The sequence below is a fragment of the Trematomus bernacchii genome, unplaced genomic scaffold (assembly GCF_902827165.1).
Source record: "Trematomus bernacchii unplaced genomic scaffold, fTreBer1.1, whole genome shotgun sequence".
In the NCBI taxonomy this organism is placed as follows: domain Eukaryota; kingdom Metazoa; phylum Chordata; class Actinopteri; order Perciformes; family Nototheniidae; genus Trematomus; species Trematomus bernacchii.
In genome coordinates, this window is record NW_022987547.1 from 5,077,193 (window position 1) to 5,102,684 (window position 25,492).

The 25,492-nt window shown below is 40.5% G+C and overlaps 1 protein-coding gene across 2 annotated transcripts in view; it reads right to left on the minus strand.

Annotated features, from left to right (window-relative positions):
• The window catches only part of dnm1a (dynamin 1a), a 54,293-nt gene that overhangs the window by 20,503 nt on the left and 8,298 nt on the right, over positions 1-25,492 (minus strand). The window contains exons 2-16 of one of the 2 annotated variants that reach the window (XM_034123048.1): positions 21,014-21,087; positions 19,090-19,239; positions 18,084-18,287; positions 17,341-17,439; positions 15,928-16,088; positions 14,411-14,553; positions 14,201-14,336; positions 12,612-12,679; positions 11,827-11,965; positions 7,413-7,499; positions 6,788-6,858; positions 6,585-6,636; positions 5,400-5,411; positions 3,494-3,523; positions 3,092-3,205 (exon numbers count right to left, since the gene is read on the minus strand). In XM_034123048.1, the coding sequence (XP_033978939.1) occupies positions 3,092-3,205; positions 3,494-3,523; positions 5,400-5,411; positions 6,585-6,636; positions 6,788-6,858; positions 7,413-7,499; positions 11,827-11,965; positions 12,612-12,679; positions 14,201-14,336; positions 14,411-14,553; positions 15,928-16,088; positions 17,341-17,439; positions 18,084-18,287; positions 19,090-19,239; positions 21,014-21,087 (1,540 nt within the window). The remainder of the gene's footprint in view (positions 1-3,091; positions 3,206-3,493; positions 3,524-5,399; positions 5,412-6,584; positions 6,637-6,787; positions 6,859-7,412; positions 7,500-11,826; positions 11,966-12,611; positions 12,680-14,200; positions 14,337-14,410; positions 14,554-15,927; positions 16,089-17,340; positions 17,440-18,083; positions 18,288-19,089; positions 19,240-21,013; positions 21,088-25,492) is intronic. The other variant, XM_034123049.1, reaches the window with a different exon arrangement.

Consider the following 25,492-nt stretch of genomic DNA (forward strand, 5'->3'; position numbering starts at 1 on the left):
CTTGCGGCTTCAGTGTTTGTTGGTGTCGTCATGTGAAACGCTACAAGTTTAGATAAGACCCCCTGGCTCGTTTTCCATTATGTTTTGTTTTCTATCTCTTCACCAACGCCGCAGTTTATCTTCCAGCCCGCCTGTCTTTGATAAAGCGAACCCACAGTATGCAATTGTGGACTCCTGCTCCCTCTCAAGTGTACAAAAGCACAAAGTAGAGGGTAGATACGTTCACACGGGTTAGGGTGTCCCATCACAGAGCATCGTCTGCAGGAATGAAAACCGCAAACCAACCTGTTTCCATTTAGAGCCCTGCCACTATGTCGCGGCCCCAGGACACACACACACACACACGTGCGCGCACACACACACACGCACACACACGCACACGCACACGCACACACACCCTATGGCAGACATTTTCCTGGTAGGTGTTTTGGAAGCGGCAGTCTGAAGTTTCCCCCCAGGATGTTTACAGCTGGGATCACCAGGCGAGTCTGGCTTTCTGGCAGCTTTACAGCAGAAGCAGGGAAACCCGGGCAGACACGCGCACACACACACGCACACACACGCACACACACACACACACACACACACACACACACACACACACACACACACACACACACACACACACACACACACACACACACACACACACACACACACACACACACACACACACACACACACACACACACACACGCAACGAGCCAAACGGGGCACCCAAGCTAAATACAGCCACTAAAAGGACAGCAAAGTTTAAATATCTTCATATTATTAATCTGTCTCTGAGTGACAAATGAAAAGGTCTATGTTTAAATGTATGAATTTGATTATAAAAATACATGGATATCACATGTGCTGACGGTCCATAAAATCACAGCCGTGTGGGTCATTATTTTTTTCATCCTTTTTTGTTCTCCATTCACATCTCCCGCCCTACTTCTCTCTCTGCTTTGGAAAGCTTTAAGCTACAGAGCAGCCTGATTCAAAGAATTGGCATGTCCTGTGGTAATACAGACCAGAAGGTTTTCACACACACACACCACACACACACACACACACACACACACACACACACACACACACACACACACACACACACACACACACACACACACACACACACACACACACACACACACACACACACACACACACACACTAACCAAAACATCCTGGCACCAACAGTTGGGTTGAAAGTTATTATTAGTGTCTAGGGGATGTGTGTTTGTGCGTGTGTGTGTGTGTGTATGTGTGTGTATTTTACCAGGCTGCGGCAGGGGTTTTCCCCATGACGAGAGGCAGTCAATAAAATGTTGCTGCACATTTGCAAAAGCTTTTTTTCTCATACCTTTTTTTTCACAATTTAAACATAAAACAGTTTCCAGCATTTTATCAACTGTGTGTATTTTGGCAAGTATCTGTCCAGGTGCACATGTGAGTGAATGCTCTCAGGAGTACTTTAACCTCTAGTGCGTGTTAGCTTGTGTGACCGGACTATTTCGAAATGTTCAGCTTGGATAGAAAAAAAAATACAAAATGGAAAGGTTTTTTTTTGTTCTTCAACCTTTGCACTGAGCTTTTACACCGGCACCATGTGTTGGTTTTGGGTCTCCCTGCATGTTCAAATAAATATACAGTACAAGAAGCGAGGGAGAGACTGAGGGTGGAGACAGAGAAGGAGAGGGTGACAAGGAAAGAGTGAGACAGAAAGTTAGTGAAGGAGGGGTGAAGAAGTATTTCCTAAATCTTTGAGGATGTATGAGGGGGCAATGTATAAAGGGAGGATATAAAGAAAAACGTCCACCGCAGACCTTTCTCCTCCCCCCTGTCTCCCCCCCCCATGCTCTTAATTCCATCTCTCGTACTTTCTCTCACTTCACATGGTCCTTGTTACTTCTGCTGCTAACAAGAGACACTCCTCCCTCCTCCCCCTTTTCCTCCCCTTCAATCCAGTCCCTTGCTCACTTCGTGCCCTTTCTTTGAAATAAAGAAAGTTTATTAAAAGCAGCTTGTGCGGGTGTGTGTGTGTGTGTGTGTGTGTGTGTGTGTGTGTGTGTGTGTGTGTGTGTGTGTGTGTGTGTGTGTGTGTGTGTGTGTGTGTGTGTGTGTAATTGGGAACAGGGCAGGGGGCTCTGGTATGCACATATGTGTGCCAGCTTCGGTGTCTGACATGCTGGGGGGTCCTGACTCTTTGTAAAAGGCCTTCTAAATGCAACACACACACACACACACACACACACACACACACACACACACACACACACACACACACACACACACACACACACACACACACACACACACACACACACACACACACACACACACACACACACACACACACACACACACACGTTAGCGAGCAGAGCGGCTGTGGCTAAGGCCTGGAGACAGTGAGACTGTGGCTAGCTCCTAATAGTCCTACAAAGCATCATGGGACATCGCTCTGACCAGTTGATCCAGTACTAAAAAGCACGCCGGGTCAAAACATCTCAGTTTGCAAAGGAGTCGGACCAACCACTGTTTTTTTGCCAGCGTAGTGAGCTGGAATACAGTTTGGATAAAAAAGAGAATATAATCTCTCTGATGGAAACTCGTTCAACTGAAATATGTCTCCTGGTATTGTCATTTTGGAGGAAAATATATTGGTCTGTTGTTAAACAGTATACTTTTGATGCTGTTCAGACAGAGGGGAAGATATCTTATCCCGTGCATAAGTAAATGGAGCTTTTTAACAATCAGATGTATAACTGAATAATTGTAAATACAGCTTGGGTTTTTTTTCCAAACATGCTTTTTTTCTACTTTTAGCATGACCCTAAATTCAACAATTTGAACTACTTTTTAAATAGGCTCCCGGAATTAAGCCAACCTTTTTACATGGGCATATGCATGAGCCAAACAAAGCTTACTGCTACCTACATAATAATATATCACAATACAGCAACACGTCTTTCTTTTCGGACCACTTGCAATTTGTTGAGTTGATTTTAATGCAATCAAAACGGCTTTAAGTGTCCTCATACAGAAATGTACAGGTGTGATCTTAATATTTGTGTTTACATGAGATTGTGTGTGAACAGCTTCTCACCTCATCGTCTTTGTACCACGACATGGACTCTGCGGTGAGGACGAACCAGTACTCCTTGGCTCCTCCCTTCATGATCCCAATGTTGTTGATGGTCAGCCAACCCTTCCTGATCACCTGAGACACACAGGCAAGCAGAGAAAGCAAAATGATTATTCATAACATACTAAAGGCAAAACACCCAATCTGTCAGTCTGTGCTGGTAACACAGATATGCACATCACTAACATGTATGCTCAGCACAGTCAAATGTAATGTCACTGCTTCTAGTGGAGATAGGAAGTGACAACAACACTAAGGAGACGCTCACCTACTTGACTAAACACACTCTCTTTCTCGTAGTTCATTCTCTCCACCAAAAGGAAACTATAGACACATACAGTACATGGTGTGCGTGTTATTTACCTTGAACCGATCGCTAACTCCTCTCTCCGGCTGAATGAGAATGTGGAGAGAACGCCAACGCAGGGCATTTGTTAAAGGCCAAGTACACAATGTTGTTCAGGTACCAGCACATAACAGCTGGCAAGGGGACAGCAAGCAGGGCAGGGGGAGTGAGGAGGCTACAACAAGAATGGCCAATTTCAAACCTTTTTGAGGCCATGCAATGAAATGCAGGAGCCGGACTGGTTTATACAGTATGTGCTTTTTGAGGAGAAGTCATGGAGTGATCAAGCTTAACTGACAAAAATGCACTTCCCTTTCATTTCAACCTTCATTTCCTCTGATGTTTAATTTCCTCTAAAGTGAGCCTAGTGTCTAAGCTGTAGAAAGAGTCACGGATCTGATGTTTTATTGAAGAAGTGGAGTAAAATAATCAAATAAGAGACAAAAAGGGCATCCGGAAAAGTCACATTTCCAAGTCCAAGGAGGTTTTTAAAGTAACGTCTGCACACCGACTTCAAGCCTTGGATTAAGTTAAAGAGACACCAGGCGCTTTTTTTATTGAAGGACAAAATATAAACCCATTTGTCACAGAGGGCTCTACATACAACACTCTCAGCAGCATTTCTTTTTTTAATATTTTCATTATTCAGAATATTTTTTTTATCTAAAGATTTGTTTCGGATCTGGACTAAGTTTTAAAATAAAGTTCTATTTAGTAATCCAAGAGGTCAGGAGGGTGTTAAATCAAGAGAACAGAAGCTGTAGGGCTAACTATATCCATCTGTAAACAGGAAGTGAAGATCACCACTTTGTTTACAATGTGCCCCTGACCTTTGACCCCGATCTGGGAGGTTGTTATTACAACTGACATCTATGGAGGTGACATATGTCTAACACACTGCAGTGAATCGGGGAGAGACAGCAGGGAATAAAAGAGAGGAAGTCTAGTGACCTGTCAATAAAACATTTTGATAACTCTCTCCAAGGAAAGAAAATCTATTCCGTATCCACTCCTCTTTGAGATGCAATTCAAGAACACACAAGTAAATGTCTCTTTGTATGACTGAGCTCTGTTCAGAGCGTTCAAATCTTTATAGCATTCGTCCGTTTACAGCTCATGTATTTATTTATTTGAACAATAAGCAGTATTTTATTCCACTTGAGCGTATTTGATTTTACATTCTTATTTACGTTTATAGCTTATCTTATTCTATTTTACATTCATATATTTTACTTGTTCTGCTTTTATTTGCACATTAGTCAATTGCAACCTTTATATAAAGCCTTTGAATCTTTGAATGTAGTTCAAATGACTGGTGTTGGGTGTATTTTCACCACCAGAGCTAACCTGCCTCAGGGTTAAAGCAATGACTAGCTTCTCCAAACCGAGACTCAACCAAGCGTAAAGAAGCCCTGTAGGATAATAACGTACATTTTGTAGTGTAAGTGTGTGTATTTGTGTAAGTGACACATCTGAGAAAGAAGGAAAGGGCAGCAGCCAAGCATCCTCCACCTCAGCCACCTGCCTGTCTACTGGTAGTTAGCATGAAGCTCATTTCACAAACAGTCAGGAATCCACTATCAGCTCAAATCCATCACACATAAGAGACACACACATTTAAACATATAAAGATACACGTAACATACGTATGCAGAGCGTAAAGACTGAAGCACAGATGCATGAAAGCATAACTGCATACATGCACACACACACACACACACACACACACACACACACACACACACACACACACACACACACACAGACAGACACAGACACAGACACAGACACACACACACACACACACACACACACACACACACACACACACACACACCACACACACACACACACAACACACACACACAACACACACACACACACACACACACACACACACACACACACACACACACAACTCACCATGATCTCATCCTGAAGCAGAAACACCACAGGGAGGAAGATAATGAGGACGAGACACAGAAAAAGAAGAAATCACTCAAAGGAAACAGGCAACAGAATATAAACACCAGCACACCAAGAGCTGACGAGAATAATCTTAAAATGTAGGAAAAATGTAAGAGCTATGTGCAAAAGCAGAATGTAAATCATGCAACGTGTGTTTATTTGACCTCATATGTATAGTATGTGTGTAGTCATTGACCGGTTAATGTCAATGTGTTATTTGATCCGAAGTGTGTGGCCTTGCCTGTATTTTCTCTTTGTATTTTCTTTATTTTAGACGTTTCTTGGCATCACCCTATATAAAAATATAGCAACCCAGGTGCTAGATCGCAAGCACCTATCCCAAAGGAAGCTAAGAAAACGGCAGGCACAGCTCAAATTTAGCAAGACATCTGGAGTTGGCCTTCACCTGTTGTCCATCACCGTAACCCTTGTCGAGCCGAGAATGAGGGCCACTGTCGAATGGTGTGTTTATAAACCACATTTAACAAATCCTATTTATTGTGCTCATTTTGTGTAAAGTAAACCCATGAAAAACGAAACCATGAGGTACTTAAAAAATGTGTTATTTCTTGTTTCATAACATTGTCACCATTATTTAAAAAAAGAATTCACATTCTGCACTTACTAAAATGAAAAAAAACAGTCATACTAATACAATACATGTTTGTTCATTTAATGCAGTTCAAGATCCAGATGGAAAGATTTCGTTTTTTGACAGGATTTTGTAACATTGCCAGTATGTGTGTGTTTTTAATTAATATGATTGTTTGGATTATCCTTGATTTCCACCGAAGGGACAAAATGTTTCATAATTGGACGACTGCTGTACATTAGTGTGTAACATGCACACACACTGTACAGGACTGCATTATGTAAGACATGGACTGTTGCCCAGGGTAATAAGATACTGTATAGCCGTGCTACATTTAGCATGGACAAAACAGAGAGCTGAGTGCTAACAGAATAAAGCCTCAGGGAAAGACTGTATGAAGTTCAGATGTTACGTTGCTGGCCAACAGACGAAACACACTCCAGAGGTCAGCCTGTTTCTATGGCTGTACTGTAGTAAAACCTGTAAACGTCTCATAAAACTGGTAGTATTTGATGGCGATGATAGTGTGTTTAGTGTGATCAAAGTACCTGGTTACCAGCGGCCTTCTTCTTGTTGATTTGGTTGATCCTCTGCTGAGCACTACACAAAAAAATAAAAATCAGATAGGATTATGGTATTAAACTACACATGAACTGCTAAATCTCTAAGCACTAATCACCGCAGTGACTGTGCATCGTTATATATATATATATTTCTCTATAATGGAGAAGAAGAAAAGAGAGAAACTCACTTTGCAAATCCGATGAAGTCCTCGTGATTGGTGTTCATGTACGACAACTCAATGTCTATCAACAGCAGCACCTGAACAGAGAGAAAGTGGCTTTATTTTTAAATGTTGCCAAAGCTTCAAAAGTACATCATTATAATTATTAACACAAGATTAATATATATGATAGATCACTAAATGTCCACTTATTGATCTCCTAAGGATCAATTCATAGCTTCGCAAATTTAGTTTTTATGTTCATTTGGTGTGCAAGGCTGACTGTCATGAGTGTTGTTTTAATGCTATCATTTAAAACAGAAACCACCAAAATGTTACCCAAGTCAAAGTAACCTTATTCAACACATTTTTTCTATCTTTAAATTGATTCTTGTGGCATATGTAAGATAAGATAAGATAAGATAAGATATTACTTTACTGATCCCAATTTGGGAAATGTTTGTGTTGCAGCAGCGTAAAGTGAAAACTAATTTAATCACCTACTTAGTAAAGATTCAAAACATACTGAGATAATTGCACATAACGTTCCCAATGAAGTTACAAATGACAATGTTTGCCTGACAGTTAGACAATTTAGAAATTATTAATACAATTAACTTGGTCCGTACTCAACATTTTTGTTGTGTGTTACCTGGGTCTTAGTGCGGCTTTCTCTGTCCCTGATGTGCTGGGTTACGATTCTCTCCATCTCCTCTCTCAACATGGGATACTGAGCCAGCTGTGAGCACAGAGCCAAGTGTGTAGGTAGTAAAAACAAACACACAACCTTCAGTACACCACTATATTCTCACCTCACTGAACCACAACACTCAGTTCCACCAATACAACTAAATAAGTAACAGAAACATAATAAAACAGGTGACGTTTTAAACAGGGTTATCCCAGACGGAGCTCTAGTCTGGGACCAGTGGGTGGATTTGCGTTAAGAATCAATTACATACATTTGTTACCATTATGCAACAAATGTAGAAGAATAGTGAGAATAGTGCAAAGTCTGTGATATTACCACACAAACGGAATAAACAATGTATCTGGCAGAAAAGCTTCCTTTTCCCAGCACACTGCGGGTCTTTTTTTCCATGAGCTCATTGCAAACCCACGAACGCAGACGCTGGTGGGCCTCCAATGAGACACAAAACACTTTTGGAGAAGTGTGAAGAAAAAAGGAAAAATAAGAAAAACAAAATCACAGCGCCAGAAAGAAAGAGAGTAGTACGCTGCAAGTTACAATGCATCTTTCATGTCTGTCAGATGGTTGTGTTGAGTGATGGATATGGACTTCTTTCTGGCTCTAAAGCAGATTTACTGCTTCCTGGATTGGATCCAATTACAAAGCAGACGACATCCATAATGAATAGATGCTTTATAACAGTGTCAATCATCGTGCCATTCAACTCTTTGTGTCCCCGCGTCTTCTGACGTGTGAGGCACTTGCAAGAAATGTGATGTACAGTTTAATGTGTCACTTGTATGCGTCAGAGAACAGCAGCATAGCCTGAGGAAGAGCTGCTTTCGCTACTAATCCAGGCTCAGAAAACACTGGCAAGATAGCCTGCATATAAATATTATAGTTTTTAATTGTTTTATCATGTGTCTTTTTTGAAAGAAAGGTAAATATGTTATAGAATCAAGCAATAAAACGTGTATTGTCACATTGAATTGAAGAGCAACCATACAGTAGCTTAGTTCAATATTGAAAAATAACACAAAACCAATAAATTGTTGATGTTTTCAATCAATTGAAAGTGACATAATTTGTGCCACTGGAAAGGTGCATTGCAACTTGAAGATAGACAAAGGCTGAGGTGTTCAGGGTCATAAAAACTGTCTAAAGAAATGTTTGTGTTTCATAAACAAGGCTGCAGGCAGAGGCACTCACAGTGATTCAGACTGACATGCAATGCAGAGGAGCAGGGAGGCAGGGATGGGAGAAAGGGGGATGGAGGAAGACTTCAAACTGACCCCTTTGTGATGTTCCCAACCACTGTCTACTATAAGACAGTATCTTTAAATACTGTTTGTCTCTGAAGGTGACATTTAGTGTGACAGGGAAGAGAAACCCAAAGGAGGTCACGCTGGGTTTTGCAAGGAAGCAGCAGGTTCAAAGGGTTAGAGGACGACAGGATGGAGGACAACAGATAAATATAAAGACCCTCCTTGGGTCAGTGAGTGGAACTACACAATCAGTCACTTTATTATTAACTCGTATTGACAAGGAAAGGGAAAAAGGGCTGTTAGCAAACCTGAAATCAATGATGACATCATGATGTCAAATAAAAGTCTTTATCATGCAGGTTGAGAAGCAACAATTAGTTAACTAGTCATAAAAGGACCAATAATTGCCAAGACAAAATTAAAAAGTTGAATTTGCAAACTAAATAGTAGCAAAATCTGGAGTAAGGATAGACCGATTTCTGCTGGCTGAGGAATCTAGATAATAGTGTTTCTGCTTTAATCTGTAAATATTAGACCTGCTCTGCATATGCATAACCTACAGTAAATTCCAATGTTTTTTTCACTTTAGTCAGTTTACAATTATTAATTTTTCTGAACATATTAATTATAAATATAAGTATTGGCAGACTTACCCTACATTTACATTTAGCGCCATCATCAAGTCAAAATAACAATGTGTGTCATTTCCATCTGCCTCAGCTTTACTTTCATTAATGACTAAATAGAAAATGTTAGCATGCTTATGCTCTAAACTACGATGGTCAATTTAACTAGTAAAATAAAATGTAATGTGTTTAAACATCTAATGAGCTTATATTAACATATAAACAAATACCCCCTGATTTCAATGCCCAGCCATCGGTCTACCCTTACATGTGATTAAAAGCAATAGCAAAGGGTGGCTAGCTTCTCTTTGGCATGTTACCTTGTTACTACACTTTCGTATGGTGGAGGTGAGTTCGCTCACTACCATATCTATACACTTCAGTGTGGGCGCCTTCAGCTTTTGGATCTGCTTTTTCACTATGGCCTCAAAGGCCAGATCGGGGGTGAACAGCCCCGTCCTGTAGGGGTAGGCAGGGGGCACGGGGGGGAGGAGGAAAATAAATAATTATGAAAGAAAACAAAAAAAGGTTGGTAAAAAGGAGAAGTAAAAGCACCAAATGAAAAATGTGTAAGACGACTTAAAGGAATGGTCAGACGAAGAAAAAGTGGAGGCGTTGGACAAAAAAACAAAAGAGTGAAAACAGATGGCGAGGGAAAAGGATATTACACAAACGAGGAGGATGGGAATTGTGAATGGAAAAGAAGAAACAAGATAAAAAGACAAGGAGAGGTGTGAGGGTTGGGGGGGGGGGGGGGTAAACAGCACAGAAGAAGGAAAATGCAAGTGAGACATTTGGATTCCCCTGAAGTCATTCTAGTACAGGACAGCGCTGGAGTCTCTCTCTATCTACAGAGATCACAGAAAGAAAAGGTGAGAGAAAGAAGAAGACATAGAGAGAGCTTCCAGTCTGCACTACTCCACCAGCCAGAAACTCAAAGCACCGCGAGACAGCAGCTGTGCACCCCCGACGGTCAGCCATAACACCCTGATCCTTCCTGGTGTGACCCTCTGCTCCATCCACCCCTCCTTTAAACCTCTGACTTCCAGTGGGAGCCTAACATTTGTTTTCCCAGGGCCTCCAGGTTGTTGCAGTCCAACCGCTGTAAAAATGGTTTGGTCACAGTGGATCAATTTGGACAAAGACTCATGCTTTTTCTCCTGGCCACACTCACAAGGGTCTGTTTCTGAGAGTGCGGCCCCAGAGGCCTGTGGAGGAGTTCAAAACTAAAGTCATGGCTCCCGTCTGCTGCAGGTGCACGGCTGCAGCCTCACTCACAAGGAAGTCTGGGCGCTGAGGTCATCCAATATGGCTGCCAGGTTCTTTAAATCATGATAAAATGTGAATACCATTGTATTTATTTAAGAGTATTTTAGTCCAGTACTTTGAAAACTACTTTGGTAAATCTACAAAATCTATTTGAAATTATTACTTAGTGCATATAATCTTTAGCAGGAGGTTTAAAGAAAAGTGTCCAAATTCCAGAATAAATTCCAGCTCTTAGTTTTGCACACAACATACTTATATGTGCAAATAAGATGAAAATAACTATAAAGTAATATCTTGCGACAACAAGTTAATATCTTGTGTGCAGAAGAACTCCATAGGAAATACATGTAGTTCCTTCTAAGGGTTACATTGAAATGGAAGTGGCATTAAAAAGGTAATGTTGCATCATTTTCTATTAGAAAAAGAACACTGACTTAATGTATACAGTCAGCAGAAACAGTGCACTATGAGAGCGTATATAGTAGTCCTTACGGCCCGTCCACACAGCGGCGTGCGTTGAAGCTTGCCGGTGGGGGGGGCTGAAACTCGACCAACAACCAATCACATGAATCTCCCGCCCCTGACACACAAGCAGCGGTTTGATTGGCTAGATCTTGTACTGGCATATGATTTGATTGGCTGACACTTCTGCCGAGGCTTCAAAAGTTGACCATTGCTCAACTTTTGCAGCGAGCCACGCCAGCAAAGCTCCGCTTCGCTTCCCACAATGCAGTTCGGCGAAAAGTGACGTCACCCCATTCAAAGTGAATGGTGAAGCTTTCAACGCACGCCGCTGTGTGGACGGGCCGTTAGTGTGGAATTGGGAAGCAGTGCAAAATCCTCCAAATGACTATGCCAAAACAACCAAACTGAGGTCACTAAAAAATAAATGTGCATGAATACGATTCAAGCATTAATGGTAATATCATCTGTTCAAACTGGATTTTTTTAAAGTAAAAGCGAAGCCTTTGAATCAAAGTCAACTCAAGTTTGCTCTGATATTTCATATTTTCTAGGCAGCCATATTTTGATAACCGCTCAGCCTCCACACTGGTTTTCCTCATCACAGATTTCTACAACAGCCAGCGTTGTTCAGACAAACGCGTCCGAAGCGTACAGTAGGCACACAGGTTACAGGGAGTGAACAGCAGAGGGACTTTGCAGATGGGGGTTGAAGACAAAGAGTGCTATCCACTGTTTACTTTGATTGTTTACCTTCTTGGTACACTGCCTAACCGTATTGACTAGCTCAGAAATGACCATGTCCACACATTTGGTGCAAGGCTCTTTAATCTTCCCAATCTGCCTTTTCACAATGGTCTCAAAGGCCATGTCCGGGGTGAAGAGGCCAGTTCTGCCCGACAGATAGAGAACCAGCCACAGGGCCAAAAAAACAGAGGAGGATGGTGGAGAAGAAGAAGAAAAAAGGAGGGAGGAGGGTTGGGTAAAAAGTGTTAATTTCAGATTGTTAATTGTAAAGAATCCATCCTCCATTTCTGAGCTTTCCCCAAATATAATCAGACACAAACTAGTCAAAAAGAGAGGCAAAAACTACAATTCAACATTTTCTAAAAAATATATTGCAATATCAATTCAATTCAAGAAATCTGTACTTAAAAATACTCTAAAATATAATATTATTTATTTGAACATTTTACACATTTACCCGCAAATCCGACATCTTCTCCTTCTCACTATATCCTGTTACTATCCGATTCAGAAACTAGATACTTTTTTGGCACCAAATTAAGATGACGTTTTATATTTTTTATGGCATTTAGACAATACAGTTTATAGACTCACTCAAATAAAAAAAAATAGTTTTCTGTTTATGCGCACACCAAGTGTATTGATGCCGTTAGTATTCAACAAAGCGCAAGAAAATAGAGGTATTTGTGGTTAGATAGGAAAAGTCAGTTAAAAGCAGCTTGGCCAGCAGAAGTGACTGAGATAGAGAGACAGAGAAAGAAAGGGAGGGGTGAGGCGGAGGGGGGACGTGCCTGATTCCATGAATGTTCTTGATGGCGTAGCTGATCTCCTTGCGAAGCTCTTTCTCATCAAACTCCATCTGTAAAACAAATAGAGACAACAGGGAGGTTTGTTTATAATATGTCCGTTACTTCTCAATTCTTTTTTTCCAAACACCATGTCAGCTGATAACAATTAACACGCTGAAAATGTAAGGAACTGGGGCTGGGAAAAAAATTGAAATTGTTCAGCAAAATTCCTCACTAAAATAACCACCATTATAACTAACACATCTCAAATGACATATCAATCAGTCAAAATAATTGCAATTAGATCTTTTTCAATCAGTTGCAAACCTTTATCATGCTTACTCCTCCACAAATGTTGCTCATACTAAGATATAACAGCTGGCCTTCTATATAGAAATCTGCTTTATATCTCATTTTTAAAGCACCTGACTTGAATTACTTCAGTAACTCATTCATTCCCTGTTTTCTTCGATAAGGTATTTCCTTAAGAGCATTTATTATGAAGATATAAATCCTAACTATTTTATGAGTCAAGCTTCTGGTTAGGAAGCAACCTGCTCTGTTCTCACTGTGGGAAACAGACAGGCCATTTCTCTAAAGCCTCCGTCACAGAGGGTAAGAGTTATATCCTCAGAGGGAGGGTGAGGGAAGGGATGAATGAAATGAGGGAGAGAAAGGGAGGGACAGGCTAACTGAGAGAGAAATGTTTGAACCGAGAAGGGGTGAGGTAAAATGCTTAGAGGACGGATGATGTGAAAGGTGAGCAGGATGTGGGGGAGGGATACAATGTGGATGGATATGAAGACAGAGTGGGAGAAACAGAAGGTAGAAGGTGATGTTGGAGGTGAAGTGAGAGTGAAGAGAGGACAATGGGAAAAGTAGCTGTTAAACTGAGAGTGAATGTCGGGGTCGGAAACCCAGAATGAGAGAGCCCTGAGGGAACCAGAGAGAACATGTGTTTCACGTATAGGACATTTTGATATCCTCATTTTTCTTATAAACTCTTAAAGATATAAAGAATTTCCTTTTTTCTGGCTCATTTCTGGTATTTCCTTCAGGTTTTAAAGCTGCACACACTGGCAGTTGTACAGTTTGTACTCTGTACTTTTTAAGTCACTGTGGATCCTTTTTGGACTGTAGTATTAATAAAAAATGTAAAGTCACCAGAATTTCCTGAGCCCAAATATTTTACACCAATACGACAGATGTTATCAGTACGTTTTAATTTTGTAACATATTTTAAATCACTATCACAAAAGCAGATATTTAATGAAAAATAAAGAAGCTAGTTATAAATGCAAGATTTCATTCATTTCCAACATGTCTTTTTATGTAATTGTCTTTTGAATTCTATTTCCATTATAACATGTATCAATTATTTTAATGATTCTTGAATCTTGGTTTCTTTTTTTTATTCCTTTTTTAACCATGTAAGGCACTTAGTCACTTCGTTTCAAAGCAGCCTTTTTTTCATGCACCACCAGAAACCAAAGCAAATTCCTTGTATGTGTAAACGTAGCTGGCAATGAACTTAATTCTGATTCTGATTCTGAAATCCTCCACCCAAAAAACTAAATCTGAAAGACACAGACCTTAACCAGTTCGAAGGGGAAGCGTTCGTGGAAGATGCGATTGATCCTGGCGCCTCCTGACAGCTCCGCGGTGTCGATCTGGTCCCCGGAGCCCTCGATACATTTATCAAAGTCAACAGAGAACTGCTGCACCATCCTGAGGAGAGGACAGAAATATTGTTCAGTCTTTTATTCAGTTTGTATCTGATGTCTTCCTCTGTGTGTACTCACTGCAGCAGAGCCTTGGTCTTGCGGGACGGGTCGTCAGGTCTGAAGTTCTTGTACTCCTCCACCTCCTTCTCTATGGACAGCAGCTGACTCTGCAGTTTGGCCCTCAGGGCCGGCAGGGTGTCCCGGATGTGGTTGGTCAGTTGCTGTGCAGGTCAAAGGTCAGAGTCAGAACCAGTGGTGGAAAGTAACTGAGTACATTCAGTACTGTGCTGCACAATTTTAAGGCACTTCAATTTTAGATATTTCCTTTTCATGTCACTATCTACATCTACGGCACCACATTTCTGAAGGCAATATTGTACAGTTTACTCGACTACTAGTATCTTAGTTACAATAAAGGTCCCCTATTATACTGTTTTTCATCAATATATTATAGGTCTCAGATATATACAAAACATGTCTCTGAAGTGTTTGGCTCGGAATAGCAAACAGATCGTGCATTGCAGCATCCCATAAACCCCTCTGTTTCAGCCCTGTTTCAAAAGTGCTGAGTCTCTGTCTTTTACTTTAGATGAAAATAAGGAGCCACTCCCGACGCCCCTCTGAGAGATATTTGGTTAAAAATAACACAATAGGCGCTTTCACACCAAGTACTTTGCCGTACTTAGTTCCCAGTACTTAGTTCATCGGAACTAAAGAGCAGATCGCGTTCACACCGGAATAAGTCCCTGGGGGAGGATTAGGCAAATGAAGGCGCTGACGTCACTTCTTCTTCTTCTTCTGCTGCTTTGGGTTTACTGGCAGGCCGCAAACAACTTCACGGCGTATACTGCCACCCGAAGTCCCCGGCCGGAGGTCCCCGGAGTTGGGGACTGGCTTCTACTGAAGCCTTCCGAGTAAATCGCCAGAACGCCGACACCTCCTCATCTCCACCGCTCCCATGTTTTTTTTTGTGTTGCCATAAGTTAGTCTCTCTCCTTTGGTACGCTGGGCTAATGCTAATGCCAGCAAATACAATGGCGGCTTCACAAAACTTTTCTGAGTTTTACGGGGCGTGGTTTGCAATTCGCCCATCAGAAATTGGAACCTTTTTCTCCCCAGGAAAGTCCCTGAAAGTTCTAGTTCCAGATCTTTTTGGTGTGAACGCAAAATCCCAGGAACTATCGGAACTATTCCTGGGAAAAGTACTCCGGTGTGAAAGCGCCTAATGGTGCTCCAGGAGGAGATTCAGGTGATAAGGTGGGCGGGGGTTACCTTGGTTGGTTTTTGGCCCAAAAATCATTATGACATCATAAAGTGGCCAAAATCTGATCATCTTATTTTCAGACAGGTTTTTATATACATGGATCAGGACATGTTTTATTTCCTGAAACTTCCAGAATCTCTTTCCACAGAGGAGACACATATTTATGTATAAAAGATAGGAAAAAGTTAATGTTGCATAATAGGTGACCTTTAAAATGACATTGCTTGAAAAAAAACAGACTCATAATTTGATGTACGATCTGTCATGATTCAGTATAGATGCAATGAACGTTGAATAATCTGTTGCTGACACTCTCACTACTTTTAGACACCTGATTGAGGGTCTTCTGCAGGAAGGGCGTGCCCATACGGTCGGCCAGGTGTCTGTATCCGGGGTGGGAGAGAAAGAACTTCCTCTCAGCGGCCATAGCAGCATTGATGTCCTTCTTACCGTCTATGTCTTTTTGGCTCCTGTTCACCACCCCAATGTAACCTGGACACACAAGAGACATTTTACAATGCAGTCTGCAACGCTGAGAGATTTGCAGAAAAACAGATCCAACTCTTTTTATCACTTCCTGGAAATGTTGAGAGCAGACTGGAACAGATTCAATAGCTGTGGCCTGACTGGAAATTTAAATGGAAGATATTTCATATATAGAAAATAAAGAGCCCGGCGCAATCCCAGTTTGCTCTAATGCGAGATTAAACTGTGTCGGATCAGTTAAACAAAAAATGAACAGCTCATCCAGAACCAAACCGCTTAAAACTGTGTTTAATAATCTTTTAAAAACATTTCTGAGGACATTGGATTCAAGAAAAGAATAAAGTGGCGGTATGATTAGAGGATAGGAAGGAAGGGAAGATGGATAAATGTCTCTATGTGTGTGTCAAAGTTTTAAAGACAGAAAGAATAAAAAGTGAGAGGAGAGTTCACGCGGATCCTATTTCACCTCCAGTTAAGTTTTCTCATGCATCACTCGCTTAAAGGCTGTTTCATGCTCTATAACAAATGCAACTGTGAGCCAGCAGCCTTGTAAAATGTGAACATCCAGATTAGACAGAGAGAGACGGGGAGCAAAAGAAAGAGGGAGGGGGGGGCATATAAAAAAAACAAAAGACATGGAAAATATTCAAAAGCACATGCCTGGGTCCTAACCAAGTGCAAATGGAAAAGAAAAGTACCGCATCAGCACATAGCAATAAAGGGCAGCCCGCAAAACACACGCCAGCTCCTACATACACTGTTTTTCTCTTAACTGCTACTTTTTCCCTCTTCCACATTTCTCTCTCTGTCTTTTGATTTCTCACTCAGTAATGTTTTCATCATAACCTCCTCCTTACATCCATCTGCACTTTTTCTGTATTTTTTTTTTAGGGTTTTGAGCATTTTTTAGTAGGACTTCCTTACTACCACAAGAGGGAAACAGAGTGGTTTTTTGTGAGGGCCCTAAAAAGAGAAGAACAAAGTGTGTGTGTGTGTGTGTGTGTGTGTGTGTGTGTGTGTGTGTGTGTGTGTGTGTGTGTGTGTGTGTGTGTGTGTGTGTGTGTGTGTGTGTGTGTGTGTGTGTGTGTGTGTGTGTGTGTATAAATGAATGATTCAGTGGCTGAACGTTTATTTAATGAATATTTCTGTCTGAAACAGATCTGTGGGTAACACAAGATGCCAAAAAAAATCAATGGAATGAATTGATTGGTCGGTCTTTCAAAAAAAAGTTATGCGTGTGAAGTGTGTGTGCGCTCACCCCTCCTGAGTGGGAGATGCTTATTTTCCAGGATTTCCTTTGCGTCTGTCCCCTCGTCCATCAGGTCCAGCTTTGTGATCACACCAATGGTCCTCATACCTACACACACACACACACACACACACACACACACACACACACACACACACACACACACACACACACACACACACACACACACACACACACACACACACACACACACACACACACACACACACACAGCTCAATTATAGCAAACCAAATCTGAAATTGGATCTAAAAGAATAAACAGAAAATAATTGGTATGCTGTAAATGCATACCGAAGAAAATGAAAAAATATCACAAGATAGAAATACTTACGATACTAAGTACAAGCGCAAGTCCTGCACAATAGATGTTATGTAAGAAGTGTTTCTGAAGCTTTGTTTTGAATGAATATTCTTATGAAAATTCAGCTTTTCTATGAAAATGAAAAGTATTTTTTTCAATAAATGACATGTCATGATTACAAATTAAGACAGCATTTTATCACTACAGTGGACAAGTTGGACACTTTTTGTTTACTCTTATACTAATAAAAAGCATTTATTTGAAATAAACTTTATTTGTAAAACACAGAAAAACTGAAAAAAAACACTTAAAGTTCAGATGAAGACCGAGTTGTGTGACCCTACTCTACTTTAGCCTTTGGCAGTTTGCACATAGTGTAATCATGTGTGTGCCTGTGTGTGTGTGTGTGTGTGTGTGTGCATACACTCACCCTGAGGGTCGACCTCTTTGGCAATCTTTAAAGCGTCAGAATTGGCCAGATCAGAGTTTGCCGGGGAGACGGCCAGCATCAGGCAGTTGTTCTTGGTGACAAACTGCATCAGCATCTCTCTGATCTGCGCCTCGATGTCTGCAGGCTGGTCGCCCACCGGCACTTTGGTCATCCCCGGCAGGTCCACCAGGGTCAGGTTCAGCACTGTGAGGGGAGAAGAGAACAGGACGAAGATAAGAGAACTACAAGAGCTTCTTCAAAGCTTGGTGGTACATAAATGATTGATGATCACACATGCAAGACAAGTCAGCCCAAATCTGTGAAGAAATTGAGTTTTGTGGTCTTGCACATCATTGAATCCTTTCTGGTAGCAGGTTCATGGAGTTTTACAAAAGGTTTTTCAGATAGGCATTCCATTTAAATTTGAATCGTTATATTTGGGTGCTTTACCACCAGCAATTGTTTCCTCTAAAGATAAATATCTATTTCGGATCCTGAGTGCTGCTTGCAAGAAGGCCATCACCAGAATGTGGTTAAAACCAGGAGAACCTACTTTGGATGAGTGGATTGACATGTTTTGGCATTGACATGTTTATGATATTTTCAAGATGGAAAGGATAACCCTTGCTTTGAGATTGCAACAGGGAATCTTTTTGTCAAGATGGGAAAAATGGATAATATATGTTACACCAATACGACCATCATTTGTCAAGAAGGGATTTTTGCTTTTAGTATTTATTTCTATGCTCCCCTTGTTTGAATAAGTTGCAGGTACACCCCCATAACCTTGTTCGTGTTTATGTTCATACTGTATGTTATAGCATGTTTGAAGGTCAGTGAGGCCTGCCTCTGTATTATCCACAAATATGTATGTTTGATTTGTGATTTCACTGTTAACTACAGAAGGCTTACAGAGAATATTGTATTATCTATGACTGTGTACATGTGAAAAGCTGAATAAGAAAATAATTTCAAAAAAAAAAAATAAGAGTTTTGCATCTCTCACCATGAGGGGAGTAGACCCGCAGGTTGATGGGCACTGGGGAGATGCCCTTGTTGGCCCCTGTGATGCGGTCAGTCTCTGCCTCGATCTCCTGCCGCACCTCGTCAAAGTCTGTGAACTTTTTGCCCTTACAGTGGAGGAACTCAGCATATTCTGGAAGATAAGGTAAAATAGGAGTAATCATTAAAAGTGCAATTGTAAAAAAGGAAAGGAGTGTTTGTGATTTCAGTGAGATTAAGTGAGAAAAACTCATTTTGATGCAAATTGCAGCAAATGGGACTGAGCTTTAGAATATGTTGCCTCTGTGAGCCTTGACACAGTTTAAAATATACTGGCAGACGATCATACAGCAGCCAAAAGCGTGTATTTAAATACAATTTGTATATTTTCTGATTTACTCTTTCTGAACAGGCTGAAAGGATACGCTTATTAGCAGACCTTGCAACAATCTAATGAAGTGTAACCATGGTAACAGGAGGACGATGCATTTCTCTTAACCCTCCTATTGTCTTCGTTTCCCCCCCCTCCTTACTTCGCGGTCAAATTTGACCGGTCCTTTTTTAACTGCTATTACAATAACACAAAAAACATTAATCATCACCAAATTTCATTTAACACCCTTTCAAACTGTAAATATTGTATCAGACTACTGGTATGCATGAAAAACTGCAGTAAATATACAAAGAATAGACACTGAACATGTATTGCGTGTGCCAGGTCACGTGTGATCCATGTGGGGGGATGGGCACATAAGAGCGGGAAATGTGTCAAATTGTTCTGTGTGTGTGTGTGTGTGTGTGTGTGTGTGTGTGTGTGTGTGTGTGTGTGTGTGTGTGTGTGTGTGTGTGTGTGTGTGTGTGTGTGTGTGTGTTTGTGAGTGCCAGGTGTGATTGACATGGGCATTGGGCACATAAGGGGGGGAACACATCTAGAGTATGTGTGTGTGTGTGTGTGTGTGTGTGTCGGTGGATGTTTGTGTGTGTGTTTTATCTGATCCGGATGGTTACTAATTCCTTTTCTTTATGGCGGTCATTTTTGACCGGGAACACCATGGATGTTACAAAGTAGACTAAATCATCCAAAATGCAATGAAAGTGGTGATCAGCAATTTGATATGTTCAAATGTCTACTGTGAAGGATATCATAAAGCCTTAATGCAATCGAATGTAAAACAAAAAAGTTATGATTGATGAAAGTAGTAAATCGGTCAGATTTGACCCGAAGACAACAGGAGGGTTAAGTTTGTAGAAATAAATGAAGAGGAAAAGATGCCAAAGGAAGTTTATCCCTTGAGAAGTGTGGAGGAGGAAGGCTTTTTTAAATCCTCAGGCAAGAGTGAAGGTGTGCAACAGTCTGAACTAAAAGCTAAAAGTTTCTAAAAGGTTTTTTCATTCAGGAAGAAGGGAATTAGTTTGCCATCCACAAGTGTTTGTGAGTGGAGAAGGGGAAAGAGTTGTGCTGATGATGTTTAATGTCAAAACCAGTGCCGAATTACTTTAAGGTCTAATTTGCTATATGACCCCAATATGCTGTCTTTAACCAAACTCCCACATAATTGAAGAGAACAGAAGATACTGACAAAATAAAAAAAGGTTCCCAAATAAAACATTTCCAAAATAAAGGCTTCAAAATAACTCTCATTATCAATTCATCGACAGCATGTTTTAAATCCACCCTATATTTTGAATCCTAGTATCTCTCTTCTAGTCAGGCGATAAAGACAAGAACCCTGATAGAAGCTTACCGTAAAATAAAATGTATTTCTACTTTTTTATTTAGAAGACCCTTTTATTCTCTAACAGAGGTAGGAAAACACTGTCTATGGTTCCACCCAGGAAAATACAATCCTAAATCCATGTATACAAGATGAACACATCACTAACAGAACAAAGATCCCTCAGATGTATTATGGGTTAGATGTTTTTACCTGTGGGGGAGGTCATGAGCTGCAGAACCAAAGGACGACGAGTCACAATGCCAGAACCACGGGGGAGGAAATCCCTGTAACGCAGACAGAGGGGAAGATAGTCAGTTAAACAAACAACAATACAAGAGACAACAATATGACTCACAACATGTCAGAAACTCAGCGGAACATGAGTCAGTGATAATGAATCAGCGTCGTGAGGAAATGTGAGCAAAGTGCAGACCAGAAGTAAGTGTAAATGCGTGTTTGTGTGTGCAGTGCAATGCTAAATAACAACAAACACTCACACAACAGCTCTGGTCCCAACAGACTTAATGTCCTTTTTGGTGTTCTGCTATTTTATTGTACATCTATACCAGAACGATAAAAAAAAGAAAAGGGGGCTATAACAAGGGGCTGTAAGAGACATACTGACATACTATAGTTTTCCATCTTATATTGTCAGCATGAGAGTATTTTAAAGTTTCTTTGAAATAAAACATACTTTGTTATCTGAGTGCCATGTCCACGAAATAGATGAGGCCTCTGTTTGGACCTGAAGCAAAGCCTGAGGCAGTTGGGATACATGAGTCATGAGCTGAACTGCTTTTGCTCTAAATGTGACCTAAACCAGAGAAAGGCACTACTATTATTTGATGTTATTAGATCATTCTCTCTGATTGTATATTGTAAATAAGTGTTAGTAATAAGACCAACATTGTACTCTAGCTTTAAAGGAATATTTTGGTAAATGCTATCGAATCAACCCCTCCCAACTTTAGTTTTATGAGTCAGGAAAGAATGCATAAGAAAGGGGGTGGAGTTGCTATTTTGTTCAATGATTCCATTCAATGCAGGAAGACATCTTATGGGGACTTTGCTTCTTTTGAATATGTGGCCCTTCAGCTGAAATGCTCCTCTCGAGCTCTGTTCCTAAATATCTATAGACCACCCAAATACTGTGCAAGCTTTTTTGATGATTTTACTGAACTGCTGTCTATAGTGTGTATTGACTTTGACCGTCTAGTCATTGTTGGTGATTTTAACATCCATGCTGACAACCCCCAGGACAGAGGGGCTAAAGAACTGTTTTGTGTTCTTGATAACTATGGACTGACTCAGCATGTGACGGAGCCCACGCACAATAAGGGGCACACTCTGGACTTAATTATCTCAAAGGGTCTGAATATCTCAAAGGTTGTGGTGACTGATGTTGCACTCTCTGATCATTCCTGTGTTTTTTTTGAGAGCTCTATTTCTGTTCACAAAAATGTTCAGAAAGAGGTAACCACAAAGCGATATTTATCTGAAAATACTAGGGAAATGTTTACTCATAATTTTTCATCCACACTCTCCCCTGCTAACATCTCAGTAAATGAGCTAGTAGATCATTTTTAATTCAAAAATTAAAAATGTTATAGATACCATTGCTCCAACTAAGGTAAAGGAAGTGATTGGCAAGAAAATATCTCCATGGAGAAAGGCCATGACCGTGAGAACAGAAAAAAGAGAGTGTCGAAAAGCTGAACGTAGGTGGCGAAAAACAAATCTCCAGGTTCACTTTGAAATCTATAAAGAGAGACTTGGCCTTTATAATTTGGAATTGAAAAACGCACGACAGTCTTTCTTCTCTGACATCATTACCAAAAACAAAAACAACGCACGTGCCTTGTTTGCTACCGTCGACAGACTAACTAACCCCCCAGTGTCAGTAGCCTCTGAATTTCTATCCACAATGATTTTGCCTCCTTCTTCACTGACAAAATTCAGAAAATTAGACAAGCAGTCAGTGCCTCTGCATCAGGTACAGCAAATGTGTTGTCCCTATGTCCACCTAATATCAATTCAAACACCATGACACAATTCCATCAGATTAATGGTAAAAACTTAGAGGACATTATTCAACTTCTGAAATCCTCCTCCTGCTGCCTTGATATTATTCCAACAGGATTTTTCAAAGATGTTTTTCCTTGCATGGCCTCAGATCTACTTCATATAGTAAACACATCTCTTCACTCAGGTATTTTTCCAGAGGCCCTGAAAACTGCAGTCATTAAACCGCTCTTAAAAAAGAATAATCTAGATGCTTCAGTAATGAACAATTACAGGCCAATATCAAACCTGCCATTTCTAGGTAAAATCATTGAAAAAGTTGTATTTCAACAGTTCAATTTCAACTTCATTTCAACTTCTTGCATTTAAATAACTGTTTGGATGTGTTCCAGTCAGGATTTCGTCCAAACCACAGCACTGAGACTGCTCTTGTAAAGGTCTTCAATGACATCCACTTAAACACAGACAGTGGCAGAACTTCAGTGTTAGTATTATTAGATCTCAGTGCTGCGTTTGACACTGTTGACCACAACATATTACTAGACCGACTAGAAAACTGGGTGGGACTTTCGGCAACAGTTCTAAATTGGTTTGAGTCCTACTTAAAGGACAGAAAAAACTTTGTTTCTATAGGTAAATACACATCAGAGTTGACAAATATGACATGTGGGGTACCTCAAGGCTCCATCTTGGGGCCTCTTCTCTTTAACATCTACATGCTACCACTTGCTCAGATAATGAAAAACAACAAAATAAGTTACCATAGCTATGCGGATGACACACAAATTTACGTAACAATTTCACCAGGAGATTATGCTCCAATTCAAACACTGAGTAAGTGCATTGAACAAATCAATGACTGGATGTGTCAGAACTTTCTCCAATTAAACAAAGATAAAACTGAGGTAATGGTTTTTGGAGCCAAGGCAGAACGTATAAAAGTTAGCGCTGAGCTTCAGTCTGCAATGTTCAAAACAACAAGATAAAGGCCAGAAGTCTAGGTGTAGTCATGGACTCTGACCTGAGTTTCAACAGTCACATTAAAACAGTTACTAAATCAGCCTACTATCACCTAAAGAACATATCTAGGATTAAAAGACTAATGACACAGCAGGATTTGGAAAAACTTGTCCATGCTTTTATCTTCAGTAGACTCGACTACTGCAATGGTGTCTTTACAGGTCTCACTAAAAAATCTATTAGAAAGCTGCAGCTAATTCAGAACGCCGCTGCTCGAGTCCTCACTAACACTAAGAAAGTGGATCACATCACTCCTGTTCTGAAGTCCTTACACTGGCTTCCTGTGTGTCAAAGAATAGATTTCAAAATATTGTTGCTGGTTTATAAAGCTTTGAATGGTTTAGGCCCAAAATACATGTCTGACCTACTGCTAAATTATGAACCATCCAGAACTCTCAGGTCTTCAGGGACTGGTCAGCTTTCTGTCCCCAGAGTCAGAACTAAACATGGTAAAGCAGCGTTCAGTTATTATGCTCCAAATATCTGGAACAAACTCCCAGAAACCTGCAGGTCCGCTGCAACTCTTACTACTTTTAAATCCAGGCTGAAGACTTTTCTTTTTGCCGCTGCTTTTAATTGAACTATTCACATCTTAAACTGCACTGTAACTTTGAACTTTTATCCATGTATTTTTTCTTTTAATGTTTATTTTATTATCTTTTCTTTTTAATGACTGATTTTAAATGCCATTTTCATAATGTCTTCCATTTTTGTAAAGCACTTTGAATTGCCTTGTGTTGAAAGGTGCTATATAAATAAACTTGCCTTGCCTTGCCTTGCCTAAGAGTGACAGGAGAAGATCAAATTGTATGAAGCTGGAACCATAAGTGAGTTAGCTTAGTATAACCACCGTATACCAACTAGTAACACTAATTATACATACATTTTACGGTTATACCGGAAACGTTCCATTCAACTCTGCTGTCCGACTACCCTAACTGTACATTTCTGGTGTTTATTTATTCATACTTTGAGAGGGATCAACATACTGTATAAACATGTGAGTCTATTGGCAGTGATCAAATCAAAAATAGACTATAAAATCATTCGAATTCAAACAACTCAAAGTGACAAAAGATTGCTTAAAGCCATCAAAGTTAACATTTCTGTGAGTGTTTTAATCACAAGTTCTGCAGATCAGTCTTTCCTAATCCTTTCCCACCTGCGCTTTGTTGGAAAGTGAAATTATGAAAAGACATCATAGCTAATGTTTGCCAATCCTCTACAGCTGCTACACTGAACAACACAGCAGCAGTGAGCTTCATTATGATTTCAGTGACTGTTGTTATAATTAAAGAGGCTTGTTACAACAAAGGAAACTCTAATGTGTGTCTGTCCATCTGCTGCTCTACCTGCCTGCCAGTGTAAGTAAGATTGTGTGTATTTGGAAACCCTTTAGAGAAGACAGATGGCTCTAACTGCAGGTCTTCTTCTCACTTTACTCCTCCTCATCCTCCCCTCAGACTGCCATCACAAAGATGCTCCAAAAAGAGAGGAGAAGCCACCGACAGAATCAGTTTCTCACACAAACACACACCTATACAAACTGCTACAGTATGGGAAAGATTGTCTCTCTCTGTTTACTCATCTTTTACCTCATCCTGCTGAGAGCGGGACAGTCTCTCTGTTTTCCTCCCCCCCCCACAG